Below are 17,529 nucleotides of genomic sequence, written 5' to 3'. Positions count from 1 at the left end.
GTTTCACTGAGAAGATTTGTTTTTCATTTTTTTCCCCCAGTCTCTATTTACTTATTTAATTTGGTTTTCCCCCCTTTTGTTGCCCTTGTTTTATTGTTGTTACTCTTTTTCACTTTTTGTAAGTTTAATTTTTTTCTTTTAAAATCTTTATTGGATGGAGACAGCCAGAAATTGAAAGGTTAGGAGGAGATAGATTAACTCCTGCAGGTGGAGACCCGGGGGGCTCGAATCCAGGTCCTTGTGTACTCAGTCAGGTCCACCACCACCGGCCTGTACAAATTTTCTTTCTTTCTCTCTCTCTTTTTTTGCCTCCAGGGTTATTGCTAGGGCTTGCTGTCTGCACTATGAATCAACTGCTCCTGGAGGCCATTTTTTTCACTTTATTGGATAGGACAGAAAAATTGAGAGAGAAGGGAGAGATAGAGGAAGAGAAAGACACCTGCACACCTGCCTCACTGCTTGCAAATTGATCCCCCGGTCAGGGGCTTGAACCAGGATGCTTGCATTGGTCCTTGCACTTTGTACTGTGTGTTTAACCCAGTGATCCACCACCCAGCCCCCAAAATTTTCCTCTTTAAGAAGTATTGGAGGACATGGATATAGCTCTTTTATAGCTTATATACCACACATATGAGACCATGAGTTTGGTCCCCAGCATTCCCCCAAAAAAGACTTTTATAGTTCCATTCTTTTTTGTTTAATTTTTATTTATAAAATGGAAATATTGACAAGACTATAGGATAAGAGGGGTACATTTCCACACAGTACCCACCCCCAGCGATCCATATCCAATCCCCTTCCTTGATAGCTTCCCTGTTATCCCTGTGAGATATAGTTCCATTGTAAAATAACTTTTTTTTCTTCTCAGGTGGTATCGAGCCCCAGAGTTACTCTTTGGAGCCAGAATGTATGGTGTAGGTGTGGATATGTGGGCTGTTGGCTGTATATTAGCAGAGTTGCTTCTAAGGGTAAGGAACAATTCAATATAATTATAGATGTTTGCTCCTATAATTTTTGTAGTTATTTTCTTCACAGAGCTAACTTCAGACAGAAAATACCACTCTTAAAACAACATCAAAAAACACATAGTTATAAAAATGCCCTCTGGCTCAACCTAGGTTTGAGCCTAGCCCCTACAGCATTGAAGGAAGCTTTGATTCTGTAGTCTTTTTCACTCTCTACCTCTTTTTATATATTTTTTGTAACCAGAACAGTTATAGTGGTGCGGGGATTGGACTTTTGGAGCCTCAGGCATGAGAGCCTCTTTGTGTAACCGTTACACCAGCTACCTCTACCCGTCTGTATCTTAAAAAAAAAAAAAAAAAGGTTTATATAGCCATCTTCCCCAAATACAGCCTTTTTATTAATATTAATGTAAGATGAGAAGTACTCAATTTATTGATACAATAAAGATTTTACTGTAGGTCATTTCTGTGATATGAAATATAACTATAATAAAAGCATTATTGGTTTAGAGTATGTAATGTCTCTTGTAACTAAATGTGTTAGGGTGAATTTTTGTGCTTTATGGACTTGGAGACTTTATTTTTTTTTAAAAAATTAATGTATTTATTGGATAGAGACAGAAATCAAGAGGGAAGGGGAGATAGTGAGAGAGACAGAGAGACACCTGCAGCTCTACTTCACCACTCATGAAGTCTCCTAACTGCAAATGGGGACCAGGAACTTGAACCCAGGACCTTGCACACTGCAATGTGTGCACTTAACCATGAGTGCTACCGTCTCGCCCCTGTTTTGAGACTATTTAAAAGTACACTTGTGGGACCGGGAGATAGCTTACTTAGAAAATAAAGCACATACACTGCTTTGCCTGAGACCCATGTTTAAGTCCCAACACCACATTGGTAGCACAGTGGAGGGCTCTGTGGGTGGTAGAGTGGTGGTATGGCATCTCTTCTCTCTGTAGAACAGAAAATGGCTAGGGAGGGGCCGAGGTGCAGTGGTGTACCAGGTTGAGTGCACATGTTACAGTGCACAGGAACCTGGATTTGAGCCCCCAGTCCCCACCTGTAAGGGGAAAGCTTCACAAGTGGTGAAACAGGGCTGCAGGTGTTTCTCCCTCATTTATTTATTTATTTATTGGATAGAAACAGCCAGAAATTGAGAGTGAAGGGTGTGATAGAGAGGAGAGACAGACACCTGCAGCCCTGCTTTACTACTCTTGAAGCTTTCCCCTTGCAAGTGGGGACCAGGGGCTTGAACCCGGGCCCTTGTGCACTGTAACATGTATGTTCATCCAGGTGCACCACCATGAGGCCCCTCTCTCCTTTATTTACCCCTTCCTTCTCAGTTTCTGGCTGTCTCTATTCCTATAAATAAAGAAAGAAAATAAATAAAAGTGAAAAAAGAAGGAAAGAAAATGGCCAGGGATGGCACTCAGTGGTTTTATGCATGAAATAATTAAATTTTTGAAGTATTTTCTTTCTATTTTTAATCTGTATTTATTGGATAGAGACAGCCAGAAATTGAGAGAGAAGAGGGAGAGAGACAGAGACACCTACAGCACTGCTTTACCACTCACAAAGCTTCACCCCAGCAGGTGGGGACTGGTGCACTGTAACATGTGCGCTCAACCAGGTGCCTTACCACCTGGCTCCGAAATAGTTTATTTTATCTTATATGAGATAGTTTCACAGGGGTGAGAGAGAAACCAGAAAATCAGTATAGATGTTGCTGGGCCTTGAAGAGGGAGCCTTGGGCATGTAAGTCCTGTACTCTACCTGTTGAGCTATTTTCCTCTTGGAAAATAGCTCACTTGGATAGTGTGCTACTTTGTCACCCAGCAAGCACATCAAAGGAAGCTTCAGTGCTGGGGTCTCTCTCACTCTGCCTCTGTCACCCCCCCAAAAAAAGGTTTTCTTTTTCCATGTTAAGACTATTTAGCTGACTCTTCGTCATCTTTCCTTTTTTTGAAGAATTTTTAAAATTTATTTTTATTCCCTTTTGTTGCCCTTGTTGTTTTATTGTTGTTGTTATTTCTTCTTTCAATTTCAGCTGCCACTTCCTCTAGGAAGCCTCTGACTTTACGTAAGGGTTAGGTATTGCTCCTGTGTGAACTAGCATCCTGTGTTCAAATACTTTAGTAAGTTTCTTGTGTCACTAATGTTCATTCTTTACTCCAGGATAGAGGGATTATCTTATTATCTCATTTTAATTCCTAGAATTTAGCATAGTGCCTATTCTATAGTGAGGGTTTAAGATTTGTGGAATGAATAAAATGAACAGTGTGATGATCTTACTTGGTTAGCAGTGGCAGGCTTTAATCTATATTCAATATATCTATTGTTGTTAAAATTTTCGGCAGCTCTAGCCGGGCTAGCTTCACGGGCGGGTAACAGAGACGCGGAGACAACGGCTGGGCAGGGAAGCTGTATTTCTTTATTCAGGAACAATGATTCATAAACTAAACCAAACTAATCACCAAACGGAACTCTGCTGTCTCTTTGCGGGGGCGCAAGCACTCTCTCTAACTCTAGAACTCAGGAACTCTTCAACCCTGGAACTCTGACACTCTCCTACTTTGGAACCCTCTCTCGGGGTTCTTCGGGGCGGGGCCAAGTGGCCCCGTGAAAACTAACTGGACTGATCCAATTCTCTTGGCGGGGGAGAACTAGAACCCAATGTAAAGCATACAACAATTCCCCCTTTTCTTTTAACTAAATGGCTACAGTATCAAGGGTGTGGGGTGAACAGAAACCTATATCGTACAGGCATTTTTATAAAAAGAAACTGGCACAAACATGAAGAAACATGCAAGCAAGTAACAAGAACCAGTGTGCTGCTAAGGGAAGGCCTGAGGGGGCCATATCTGCCTCTGTGGGCTAAACTTTATCAGCTTAAAAAAAAAACATTTCTTGTCTCTGGGGGGCTACTTGCCTCGATGGGCATTTGCATGGGGGCGGGGAATGGCCTAGAGTCCCAAAGGCAGCTGGCTGCAATTTACTTACTATGAAACGAAACTTGTTATTAGCATATTTCTAATAGAGAAGGAATTTGAGACTTTTACATAGCAACAACGTCTTTTTAACCTTTTGTTACACCCATTCAAGATGGAGTCAGGAAAGGAAACCTCAGGCATGAGAATAATTAGCATAGCCATTGTGCGATCTACCATTTCTAATAGAGAAGGTAATGGAGAATTTTACACATCAACAAGTCTATTTAACCTTTTGTTTAGACCAACTTAGTTAAAATATATTGATTGTTAACTAATTTTTACCTCAGACTTTAAATGTAAGTTAATTTTATCTTTATGAGAATTACGTTGAAAACCTTTTTCATTTAACTTTGACTAGTAAGAATTTAGCCTTAAAGTTACTGTTTACCAAACTTTAAACATACACATAAACATGGTCATTAATACACAAGGAGAGAAACCTTTGTTACGAAGACATGTCATTTTAAACACGAATTTAAATCTGTATTGTCTTAGTTGTTGGGGGGGGGGTTCACCATCTGGAGGTGGCTTCCCGCACAGCTTCACTTCTAGGAATTGCAGGTTGCGATCTCTGCACGAATCTCTGCATACTCCAGCTTGTCTGCCCTCAGACTGGACCGGCGGCTGGAGATCTTGTGTGCCCAGTTTCAGCAGGGAGCCTGGGGGTCCGGGAGGTCTGGGATCATTCCAGAATTCATAGCAAGAGGGCAGGCAGGCCAGGCTTGTAGAAGGTGTGGGCCTACGTGCCCAGGGGTGGCGGCCATGATAGGTTGCTGCGGCCCTGCCCCATGGCCCTGCCATGTCTGCTGCCCTGCTCGCAGTGGCCGAGCAGCGTGGAGGGATCCCGCGTCCAGTGCCCTGCGCCACACGGTGGAGAGCCGGCTCCTGTGGGCTGGCCTGCGTGCTGGCATCGGGCTCCAGCGTGCTGGCATCGGGCTCCAGCGTGTTGATATCGGGCTCTAGCATGCTGGCGTCAGCCTCTTGCGTGCTGGCGTCGGGCTCTTGGGGCTCTTGTGTGCTGGCGTCAGCCTCCTGCGGGCTGCGGGGCTGCTGGCGCGGTGCGCGGGGTTGTCTGGGCACAGCCAGCTGGCTGGCTGTTTAACCAGGTAGAAACAGCAGCTCTGCGCCTCGCCTCCCGCCCGTTGGCTATTCCTGCTGGCTGTTCTGAGTTCGCCCGAGCGAGTGCAAACCACAGAGTGGTCCAGAGATAAATGTTCCAGAAACAGCAAAACAGTCTCGTGAAGAAAGAGCAGAGGCCTTTGGAGATCTCTTTACAAGCAGAAGAGAAGGCCGTAGTGCATTGGTAGCCAAATTGTTTTTACTTATCTGAGAGATGCGCAGGTCAGCCCCACGTTGGGCGCCATTTGTTGTTAAAATTTTCGGCGGCTCTAGCCGGGCTAGCTTCACGGGCGGGTAACAGAGACGCGGAGACAACGGCTGGGCAGGGAAGCTGTATTTCTTTATTCAGGAACAACGATTCATAAACTAAACCAAACTAATCACCAAACGGAACTCTGCTGTCTCTTTGCTGCGGCGCAAGCAGTCTCTCTAACTCTAGAACTCAGGAACTCTTCAACCCTGGAACTCTGACACTCTCCCACTTTGGAACCCTCTCTCGGGGTTCTCGGGGCGGGGCCAAGCGGCCCGTGAAAACTAACTGGACTGATCCAATTCTCTTGGCGGGGGAGAACTAGAACCCAGTGTAAAGCATACAACAATCTATCTCAGACTATGTTTTAGTTTTGTTAGATTTTTTTGTTTCTCTTGTTAAATTTATATTATTGTAACAGTTGTCACAAACATCTGAAATTCTGTCTCTTGCTTTAATTCAGGTTCCTTTTTTGCCAGGAGACTCAGACCTTGATCAGTTGACAAGAATATTTGAAACGCTGGGCACACCAACTGAAGAACAGTGGCCTGTAAGTGTACATTTTCTTGGAAATTTAGTTAGGATTCTAAAGTAGATATTTTATTATTTTTTTTTATTTGCTATTATTATTTTTTTAACCAGAGCACTGCTCAGCTCTGGCTTGTTGGTGGTGCAGGGGATTGAACCTGGGACTTTGGAGCCTCGGGCATGAGAGCCTGTTTGCATAACCATTATGCTATCTACCCCTGCAAGTTAGGATTCTAGAAAGTAATGAATTGCCATGTTTGTATATTATTTAAAGAAGTGTGTTCATTATGTTAATTCACTAGTAATATACAGTGTATGAAGTAAAAATTGTGACATGGGAGTGGGCTGTAGCGCAGCAGCTTAAGTGCATGTGGCACAAAGCGCAAGGACCAGTGAAAGGATCCCGGTTCAAGCCCCCAGCTCCCCACCTGCAGGGGGATCCATTCACAGGTGGTGAAGCAGGTCTGCAGGTGTTTCTCTTTCTCTCCCCCTCTCTGTTCCCCTCCTCTCATCATTTCTCTGTGTCCTAACAACGACAACATCAAATAACAGTAATAACTACAACAACAATGAAAAACAAGGGGAACTAAAGGAAAAATAAATAAAATTAAAAAAAAATTGTGACATATTGTCTAGTCTCATATAACCTGTGTCCCATCTCAGCATTAATCCCCATTAACTTATATAGACTACCTGTGAGGATACATCTACCTGCATGTACACTTGCATTTCTTCCTTGTACTTTTAATGAAATTTGGATCAAAGATAGTGCTTTTAAAAAATAATTTTTTGATTATATTTTGACTTATTATTGGATAGAGACAGAAATTTAGAGGGGAGGAGGTAGAAAGGGAAAGAGACTCCTACCCTGCAGGTGGGGAGCCAGGGACTCGAACTGGGATCTTTTTTTAAAATTAATTAATTAATTTTTATTTATTTATTTCCTTTTTGTTGCCCTTGTTTTATTGTTGTTATTGATGCCATTGTTGCTGGATAGGACAGAGAGAAATGGAGAGGGGAGGGGAAGACAGAGGGAGAGAAAGATAGACACCTGCAGACCTGCTTCACCACTTGTGAAGCGACTCCCCTGCAGGTGGGGAGCAGGGGCTCAAATTGGGATCCTTAGGAGGGTCCTTGCGCTTTGCACCACGTACGCTTAACCCTCTGCACTACTGCCCGACTCCCCAAACAGGGATTTTTACACGGGTTCTTTTGCTTGGCTTAACTTGCTAACGTGCACTTAACCCACTGCACTACCACCCGACCCCCTATTTGATCATTTTCTTTAAAATATTTTTCATAATTTTACATTTAACATCTGCTTCACCACTTAGGGAGCTTTCCTCCTGCAAGTGGGTTTTTCTTTTTTATTATCTTTAGTATTTATTGGCTAGAAACAGCCAGAAATGGAGAGAGAAGGGGATATAGAGAGACAGAGACACCTACAGCCCTGATTCACCACTTGTAAAGCTTTCTCCCTCAGGTGGGTCCTGGGGCCTTGAACCTGGGTCCTTGTGCATTGCAACATGTGCACTCAAACCAGGTGTGCCACCACTGCGACCCCTTTTAATTTTCTTTACAGAGAAACTTTAAATTATTTCTTCGCCTGTATTACTTTTTTTAAAAAAAAAAAATATTTTATTTACTTATTAATGTGAAATAGGAGAGAGAAAGAAAGAACCAGATGCTACTCTGGTACATGTGCTGCTGAGGGTTGAACTTGGGACCTCATGCTTGAAAGTCTAATGCTTTACCCACTACGCCATCTCCCTGGTCATTATAAAATCATACTTTTGTTAAACCAACTCTTTACCTAACACGAAAATGTCTTTTTGTTTCATTTCATTTTATTTTCCTTTATTGAGGGATTAGTGTTTTACACTTGACAATAGTTTGTACATGCATAACACTTCTCAGTTTTCTGCATAACAGTACAACCCCCACTAGGTCCTCTGTCATCCTTTTCCAGGACCTGTACCCCCCACACCCCCAGTCCCAGAGTCTTACTTTGGTGCAACAAAGATATCTTTTTTTTTTTTTTTTTTGCCTCCAGGGTTATTGCTGGGGCTCAGTGCCTGCACCATGAATCCACCGCTCCTGGAGGCCATTTTTTTCCTTTTGTTGCCCTTATTGTTGTAGCCTCGTTGTTGTTATTATTGTTATTGTTAGTGTTGTTCGTTTTTATTTATTTATTCCCTTTTGTTGCCCTTTTTTTTTTTAATTGTTTTAGTTATTGTTGTCATCATTGTTGGATAGGACAGAGCGATATGGAGAGAGGAGGGGAAGACTGGGAGAGAAAGATATCTGTAGATCTGCTTCACCGCCTGTGAAGTGACTCCCCTGCAGGAGGGGAGTCCGGGGCTCGAACTGGGATCTTTATGCTTGTCCTTGTGCTTTGCTTAAGTTGCTAATGTGCACTTAACCCACTACGCTACCATCCAATCCCTTATTTGATCATTTCCTTTAAAATATTTTTCATAATTTTACATTTAACATCTAAGGTCTTGTTCCCTTGAGTTAGTTTTTGTATCACTTGGGTCAGAAATCATTTTCTTAACTGTTTATTCATATACCACTTATTGAAAAAAACTACATCTCGGGGCCAGGTGGTGGCACACCTGGTTGAGTACACACATTACAGTCACAAGGACCCAGGTTCAAGCCCCTGGTCCCTACCTGCAGGTGGAAAGCTTCATGAATAATGAAGCAGGGCTGCAGGTGTCTCTTTCTTTCTGTCTTCCCCTCTACGCTGTCTCTATCCAATAACAAATAAAAAATAAAATAAATTTTGAAAAAAGAAAGAAAAAAACTAAATCTCCGTTGAATTTCTTGTGCACTTTTGTCAAAAATTAATTGAATATATTTGTGTGAGTCCATTTCTGGCTTCTCTTACATAGGAACTTTGGATTTGTGATCTATGTCTACTCCTCTAGTAGTAGTATATCTTTTTTTTTTTTTTAATTTCTTTCTTTATTGGATAGAGACAGTTAGAAATCAAGAGGGAAGGGAAGACAGAGAGGGAGACATCTGCAGCTCTGCTTCATCACTTGCAAAGATTTCCCCCTGCAGGTGGGGCCTGTGGGCTCAAACCTGGGTCCTTATACACTGTAACATGTGAGCTCAACCAGGTGCGCCACTGTCCAACCCTTGGATAACAATCCTTTATCAAATGTTCCTTACATTTCCATTCATTCAGTGGTTTGTCTTCTCATTCTCTTGATCGTATCTTTATCAGAGCAGAAAAGTTTTAATTTTAATGAAGTTTTGCATTTGTTCCTTGCATGTATTGATGGATTGTATCTCTGCTAGAGTAGTATATCTTTTTAAAATATATTTTCTTACTCCCTTTTGTTGCCCTTGTTTTTTTTATTGTTGTAGTTATTGTTGTTATTGTTGTTGTCGTTGTTGGATAGGACAGAGAAATGGAGTTAGCAGTCGGTTAAGGGCACATGGCGCAAAGCGCAGGGACCAGTGTAAGTATCCAAGTACGAGACCCTGGCTCCCCACCTGCAGGGGAGTTGCTTCACAAGTGATAAAGCAGGTCTGTAGGTGTCTTATCTTTCTCTCCCCCTCTCTGTCTTCCCCTCTTCTCTCCATTTTTTCTGTCCTATCCAACAACGATGACAACAACAGCAGCAATAATAACTACAACAATAAAAAACAACAAGGGCAACAAAAGGGAAAATAAATAATAAATATAAAAAAATAAAATAAAAAGCTTTAATAAAAAAAGACAGAAATGGAGAGAGGAGGGGAAGACAGAGGGGGAGAAAAAGATAGACACCTGCAGACCTGCTTCACCGCCCATGAAGCGACTCCCCTGAAAGTGGGGAGCTGAGGGTTCGAACCGGGATCCTTATGCTGGTCCTTGCGCCATGTGCACTTAACCTGCTGCGATACTGCCTGACTCCCTGGAGGTAGTTCTTAAGACTCATGGAGGAAGTCTAATAGCCTCCAGGAGCAGTGGATTCTCGGTGCAGGCACTGAGCCTCAGTGATAACCCTGGAGGCAAATAAAATAAAACAAAATAAAAAAATAGAATAAAGTGTGTGTGTGTGTATGTATAATGAGAGCTTGGCATCATGCTGGCACATGTGTTATCAGGGATCAAATTCAGAACTTCGTGCTTGAGAGTTTAGTTCTTTACTGACTGGACCTCTCTTGAGTGATTTTAAATGGCATTTTAGGGGCCAGGTGGTGATACACCTGGCTAAATGTACAAATTACAATGCATAAAGACCGAGGTTCAAATCTCCTGGTTCCCACCTGCATGGGGAAAGATTCACAAGTAGAGTTATAGGTATCTGTCTCTCTTTCCCACCCCCACTTCAATTTGTGTTTGTATCCAATAATAAATAAAGGGCATTTTTAAAAAGTTTATCTACTTGCAATATTCATTGCTATTATGCAGAAGTGCAGGTGATTTTTGTATGCTTAGCTTGTGTTCTGAAACTGTGTCTGTCCATTAGTTCATGGGATTATCTATTTCATATCCATATGGTGTGTGTATGTGTGTGTGTGTTTGTGTGTGTTTTCATTTGACATCCACATGTCTTTCAATATTTTACTTAAGTTCAAATTATAAAAATATTTTTCCAGGATATGTGTAGTCTTCCAGATTTCGTGACATTTAAGAGTTTCCCTGGAATCCCACTACAACACATCTTCAGTGCAGCAGGAGATGATTTGCTGGAGCTTATACAAGGCTTATTCTTATTTAATCCCTGCACTCGAATTACAGCCACACAGGTATTTTACATGTTTTTCATATATTAGGGTGGGTGAGGATAATTGGAGCACTGAGTAAGATAAAAATATACTGAGTAAGATAAAAATATTTCATAAAATTTTAACATGATTTCTTTCTTTATATTACTGTTGTTGTTAGCATTATTATCATTATTTTAACCAGAGCACTGCTAAACTCTGGTTTATGGTGGTATGGGGGAATTGAACCTGGGACCTGAGTCTCAGGCATGAAAGTGTTTGCATAACCATTATGCTGTTTCCTCCACCACTAACAGGCTTTAAATACTGTGAAAACTTTTTGCTGGAAAGATTGCACTAATGGCTATGGGGAATGGAACATGAGACCTCAGAGTCTGAGACATGAAAGTATTTGCATAATTGTTATGCTATCTCCACTGTTGTTAAAATTTTCGGAAGGCTCTTGCCGGGCTGGCTTGCTTCATGGGCGGGTAACAGAGACGCGGAGACAATGGCTGGGCAGGGAAGCTGTATTTCTTTATTCAGGAACAATGATTCATAAACTAAGACAAACTAATCACCAGACAGAACTCTGCTGTCTCTTTGCGGCGGCACAAGCACTCTCTCTTACTCTGTAACTCGGGAACTCTCCAACTCTGGAACTCTGGAACTCTGGTACTGGGGAACCCTCTGAAACTCTTCCACTGTGGAACTCTCTCTTACTCTGTAACTCTGCAACTCTCGAACTCAGGAACTCTGTCACTCAGGAACCCTCTCTCGGGGTTCCTTCGGGCGGGGCCAACCAGGCCCGCGAAATTAACAGGACTGATCCAATTCTCTTGGCGGGGGGAGGGCTAGGACAAACCAATGTAAAGCATACGACAGTTCCCCCTTTTCTTTTTAACTAAATGATTATAGTATCAAGGGTGTGGGGTGAACAGAAACATATATAACCAAAACCAGCATGTTGCCAAGGGAAGGCCTGAGGGGGCCATATCTGAAAAAAAAAACATTTCTTGCCTCTGGGGGGCTACTTGCCTCGACAGGCATTTGCATGGGGGCGGGGAACGGCCTAGAGTCCCACAGGCAACTGGCTGCAACTTACTTACTATGAAACAAAACTTGTTATTAGCATATCTACTGCACGATCCAACGTTTCTAATAGAGAAGGAATTTGAGACTTTTACATATCAACAACGTCTTTTAACCTTTTGTTACACCCATTCAAGATGGAGACACACCCTAGGTGTGGGCCGGAGAGGAAACCTCAGGCATGAGAATAATTAGCATAGCCATTGTGCGATCTACCATTTCTAATAGAGAAGGTAGTGTTTTACATATCAACAAGTCTATTTAACCTTTTGTTTAGACCAACTTAGTTAAAATATATTGATTGTTAACTAATTTTTACCTCAGACTTTAAATGTAAGTTAATTTTATCTTTATGAGAATTACATTGAAAACCTTTTTCATTTAACTTTGACTAGTTAAGAATTTAGCCTTAAAGCTACTGTTTACCAAACTTTAAACATACACATAAACATGGTCATTAATACACAAGGAGAGAAACCTTTGTTACGAAGACATGTCATTTTAAACACAAATTTAAATCTATACTGTCTTAGTTGTTGGGGGGGGGGGGTTCACCATCCGGAGGTGGCTTCCCGCGCAGCTTCACTCCTAGGAATTGCAGGTTGCGATCTCTGCACGAATCTCTGCGTACTCCAGCTTGTCTGTCTTCAGACCAGACCGGCAGCTGGCGATCTCGTGTGCCCAGTTTCGGCGGGGAGCCCGGGGGTCCGGGAGGCCCGGGATGGTTCCAGAATTCATAGAAAGAGGGCAGGCAGGCCAGTTTTGCAGAAGGCGTGGGCCTAGGTGCCCAGGGGTGGCGGCCATGATAGGCCGCCGCGGCCCTGCCCCATGGCCCTGCCATGTCTGCTGCCCTGTTCACAGTGGCCGAGCAGCATGAAGGGATCACGCGTCCAGTGCCCTGCGCCACGCGGTGGAGAGCCGGCTCCTGTGGGCTGGCCTCGGGCTCCTGCGTGTTGGCCTCGGGCTCTAGCGTGGAGGCATTGGGCTCCTGTGTGGTGGCATAGGGCTCCAGCATGTTGGCATTGGGCTCCTGGGGCTTTTGTGTGCTGGCGTAGGCCTCCTGCGGGCTGCGGGGCTGCGGGGCTGCGGGCGCAGTGCGCGGGGTTGTCTGGGCGCAGCCGGCTGGCTGGCTGTTCCACCAGGTGGAAACAGCAGCTCCGTGCCTCGCCTCCCTCCCGCTGGCACTTCCCGACTCTTCTGGCTGTTTTGAGTTCGCCCAAGCGAGTGGGAACCACAGAGTGGTCCAGAGATAAATGTTCCAGAAACAGCAAAACAGTCTCGTGAAGAAAGAGCAGAGGCCTTTGGAGATCTCTTCACAAGCAGAAGAGAAGGCCATCGTGCATAGGTAGCCAAATTGTCTTTACTTATCTGAGAGATGCGCAGGTCAGGTCCACGTGGGCGCCATTTGTTGTTAAAATTTTCGGAGGCTCTTGCCGGGCTGGCTTGCTTCACGGGCGGGTAACAGAGACACGGAGACAACGGCTGGGCAGGGAAGCTGTATTTCTTTATTCAGGAACAACGATTCATAAACTAAGACAAACTAATCACCAAACAGAACTCTGCTGTCTCTTTGCGGCGGCACAAGCACTCCCTCTTACTTTGTAACTCGGGAACTCTCCAACTCTGGAACTCTGGTACTGGGGAACCCTCTGAAACTCTTCCACTGTGGAACTCTCTCTTACTCTGTAACTCTGCAACTCTCGAACTCAGGAACTCTGTCACTCAGGAACCCTCTCTCGGGGTTCCTTCGGGCGGGGCCAACCAGGCCCGCGAAATTAACAGGACTGATCCAATTCTCTTGGCGGGGGGGAGGGCTAGGACAAACCAATGTAAAGCATACGACACTCCACCACCTCTGTCAGCCTTTAAAAACTGAAAAGACAGTATTAATGGCTATGCAGAAGGACTGTCAAGCCCAAGACATTGAAATTCCTAGGTTCAGTCCCCAGTAACACCATAAGCCAGAGCTGTAGTGTTCTGCTACAAGGAAAAAACCAGAAAATTTAGGCATAAACGTCTGATGGTCTTCCAGTCGAGCTGTTTGACCAGCTGCTGTTCTCTATTAATTTAAATCTCAGGCCTAGCCTAATGCCAAAGTTGTGTTTACTTTCCCATAAAATGCAATCCAGAATTGCATGCTGGTCACTGTCACCAGCAGAAAGTGGAAGAAATGGTATAAGTAACTGTACAAGAAATACTCTTTTGTGGTCCAGGAGGTAGTGCAGTGGATTCTCAAACCTGGGGTCTTGAGTTCAGTCCCTGGCAGCACATGTACCAGCGTGGTTAATGAACAGGAACCAAAAAGTCGGAAGAGAACAGATGAGACTAGGGGTTTTAGGATAGCAGAAAGCTCAGTTTATTTTTCCTCGGGCCCATTTCTATAGTAGTTTTTGCTTGAGCTTGATAGCTAGGATGAAGTTGGATAAAAACATTGTCTGAGGGAGTCGGGCGGTAGCGCAGTGGGTTAAACCAGGTGGCGCAAAGGGCAAGGACCAACATAGGATCCCAGTTCAAGCCCCAGGCTCCCCACCTGCAGGGGCATTGCTTCACAGGCAGTGAAGCAGGTCTGCAGGTGTCTTATCTTTCTCTCCCCCTCTCTGTCTTCCCTTCCTCTCTCCATTTTTCTCTGTCCTATCCAACAACGACGACATCAATGACAACAATAATAACTACAACAATAAAACAAGGGCAACAAAAGGTAATAAATATTAAAAAAAAAAAAAAAACATTGTCTGAGGGGGCCGAGTGGTGGCGCACCTGGTTGAGCGCATGTATTACAATGCGCAAGGACCCAGGTTCGAGCCCCCGGTCCCCATCTGCAGGGGGAAAGCTTTATGAGTGGTGAAGCAGGGCTGCAGGTGTCTCTCTCTCTCTCTCTCTCTCTCTCTCTCTCTCTCTCTCTCCCTCCCTCTCTGTTACCCCCTTCCCTCTTGATTTCTGGCTGTCTCTATCCAATAAAGAAAAAATAATTAAAAAATTAAAAAGCTGTTTAAAAAAACATTGAGAAAAACGGTGTCAGAGTAGAGAAAAGGGCTAGAAAGTTGGATTAGGAGAGTTTATAAATGTTAGGGCTAGAAAGTTGGATTAGGTGAGTTGGGTGGTAGTGCAGTGGGTTAAGTGCATGTGTAAAGCGCAAGGACCAGCGTAAGGATCCTTGTTTGAGCCCCCAGCTCCTCACCTGCAGGGGAGTCACTTCACAGGCAGTGAAGCGGGTCTGCAAGTGTCTTTCCCCCCTGTCTTCCCCTCCTCTCTCCATTTCTCTCTGTCCTATCTAACAATTACAACACCAATAACAACAACATTAACTAAAACAACAACAACAAAAAAAGGGCAACAAAAGGGGAGATAAATAAATATTAAAAAAAAAAAAAGAAAGTTGGATTAGGGCAGAGAGTAGCTCTCGTTGAAATTAATTCTGTGGGTAAAATTAACTACCTCCATCTACCCGATCCAGGACCCATATATATTTATATTTAGCACCAGAGTCTGTGTTACCTCTAAGTCCCTATTGGTTTGAGTTCACAGCTCATGATCACAGCTGGGAACATTGCAGGCTGCACTCATTTCAGGATCAGTCTTCCTCGAGTAGCAGGACAGGATACCCTAGCCTTCCTTCAGAGACTGGAGCAGTCCCTATCCAGCTGCTCTGTGGTGAGGGCAAGGTCTTTACAGGGCCCAAGAGAGGACTCATGATGATGTTCCTGATAGAAGAGACCAGTGGTAGTGCAGAGAATCCTTTCTCTCTCCCTCTTAACACTTAACACTATTAAAGAACTTAGCAGATCTGAGAAATGCTTTATTTTGAAAACAAAAATGGGTAGAGTCACAGATATTTAAATTTGGGCCAGGCTAATGATGAAAACAGTGTAGTGTGATGCATTTACTCTTACAGAGGAAGAAACTAAATTGAAGTGTCACAAGTGGAGGGTCTGGGTGGTGGCGCACCTGGTTAGACACACACAGGACTATGCACAAGGATCTGGGTTTAAGCCTGTCTGACTCCCCACCTGCAGAGGGAATGCTTCACAAGTGGCAAAGCAAGTTTGCAAGTGTCATCTTTCTCTCTCCCTATCTCCCACTCCCCTCTCAATTTCTCTCTGTCCTATACAAAAAAGGAAAAATGCAGAGTATATCAAGGATATAGTGTGGATTGTCTAAGGAAATGCCATAAATTATTATAAATGTTGAACAGCACTCTGAAAGTTAAATTGAGAATTGTCATTTAGAAAAAAAAAGTATATTTTTATTGCAATTTGAACCAAATTTTTAAAAATCCCATGTTGAGGCTAGAGGCTAGCTCAGAAGGTAAAGCACATGAGCACTTGACTTGCCATGAAAGTGGCCCCTGTTTGAGCACCAGTACCACATGGTAGTAGCACAGTACTAAGAAGCTCTGGTGCTATATTGTTTCTTTTATTTGACTTTAATTTTTTATTATCTATATATTTATTTATTGGATAGAGACAGCCGGAACTTGAGAGGGAAGGGAGGAACAGAGAGACAGCTGCAATACTGCTTCACCATTTGCAAAGCGTTCCCCCTACAGGTGGGGACTAGGGGCTCTAACCCAGGTCTTTGCACATTGTAACAGGTGCTCAACCAGGTGCACCGCCATGCAGCCCCTATTTTATTTAATTTTTTCATACTTTATTCATTTATTAGACATAGGCAACCAGAAATGGAGAGGAAAGGGGAGATAGACACCTACAGCCCTGCTTCACCACTTGTGAAGTTCTCCCCCTGCAGGTGGGGACCAGAGGCTTGAACCCAGGTCCATGGACACTGTAGTGTGAGTGCTTAACCAGGTGTGCCATTAACTAGCTGTGCCATTGCCTGGCCCTGCTATATTGTTTCTATATTGCTCTTTGTTTCTGTCTCTATCTGAAATAGAAAATTGAAAGTTAGCCAAGTTCAGTAGTGAAGTTGAACATACACAAGGTTTCAGAGCCACGCAATAGTAAGAGAGCAGGAAAATGTAATCTAGAACATTGGGGGGGGCCAGGTGGTACCACGGCGGGTTAAGCACACATAAGTGCAGAGCAAAAGAACCCAATCATGCAAGGATCCCAGTTTGATCCCCCAACTCCCCACCTGCAGGGGGATTGCTTCATAAGTGGTGAAGCAGGTCTGCAAATGTCTAGCTTTCTCTTCCCCTCTGTCTTCCCTTCCTTTCTCTGCCCTATCCAACAACAGCAGCAACAACAATAATAACAGCAATAACAACAATAGGAAAACAACGGCCGTGGATTCGTAGTGCAGGCACTAAGCCCCAGAGATAACCCTGGAGGCAAAAAAATATATATTGGATTGGACTGGTTGTAAATATGAATAACTGAGCAAATTTAAATTTAAAAAGTAAATTTAAATCAGTCTTTGGTGGATTACAAGTTTTTGCTTGTTATTAGTAGTAGGTTACAAGATTGTAAGAATATGATGTATAGTTTCTCACCACATCCACCACCAAAGGTCTGTATCCCCACTTTCACGCTGCCCATGATTACTAGGTCATTGTTTCCAACCTATGTGCTTTTTTAAAAAAGCTTTGTTTAGTGGTCCAGGAGGTGGCACAGTGGATAAAGCATTGAACTCTCAAGTATGAGGTCCTGAGCTCACATGTACCAGAATGATGTCAGGGGAGTCATTTCACAAGCGATAAAGCAGGTCTGCAGGTGTCTGTCTTTCTCTCCCCCTTTCTGTCTTTCCTTCTCTCCATTTCTCTCTGTCCTATCCAACAAGGACAACATCAATAACAACAACAAGAATAACTGCAACAGGGGGTCAGGCGGTGGCGCAGTGGGTTAAGCACATGTGGCGCAAAGCGCAGGGACCGGAGTAAGGATCCCGGTTCGAGCCCCCAGCTCCCCACCTGCAGGGG

General features: G+C 43.6%; 1 protein-coding gene across 3 annotated transcripts in view; it reads left to right on the top strand.

The window, feature by feature from the left end:
- CDK7 (cyclin dependent kinase 7) overlaps positions 1-17,529 on the top strand; it is a 52,756-nt gene that overhangs the window by 28,813 nt on the left and 6,414 nt on the right. For 2 of the 3 annotated variants that reach the window (XM_007538030.2, XM_060191250.1), the window contains 3 exons: positions 869-968; positions 5,791-5,877; positions 10,455-10,604. In XM_007538030.2, the coding sequence (XP_007538092.1) occupies positions 869-968; positions 5,791-5,877; positions 10,455-10,604 (337 nt within the window). The remainder of the gene's footprint in view (positions 1-868; positions 969-5,790; positions 5,878-10,454; positions 10,605-17,529) is intronic. The other variant, XM_060191249.1, reaches the window with a different exon arrangement.

The sequence above is a fragment of the Erinaceus europaeus genome, chromosome 5 (assembly GCF_950295315.1).
Source record: "Erinaceus europaeus chromosome 5, mEriEur2.1, whole genome shotgun sequence".
NCBI lineage: Eukaryota > Metazoa > Chordata > Mammalia > Eulipotyphla > Erinaceidae > Erinaceus > Erinaceus europaeus.
This window is presented reverse-complemented; position numbering and strand designations above follow the sequence as displayed.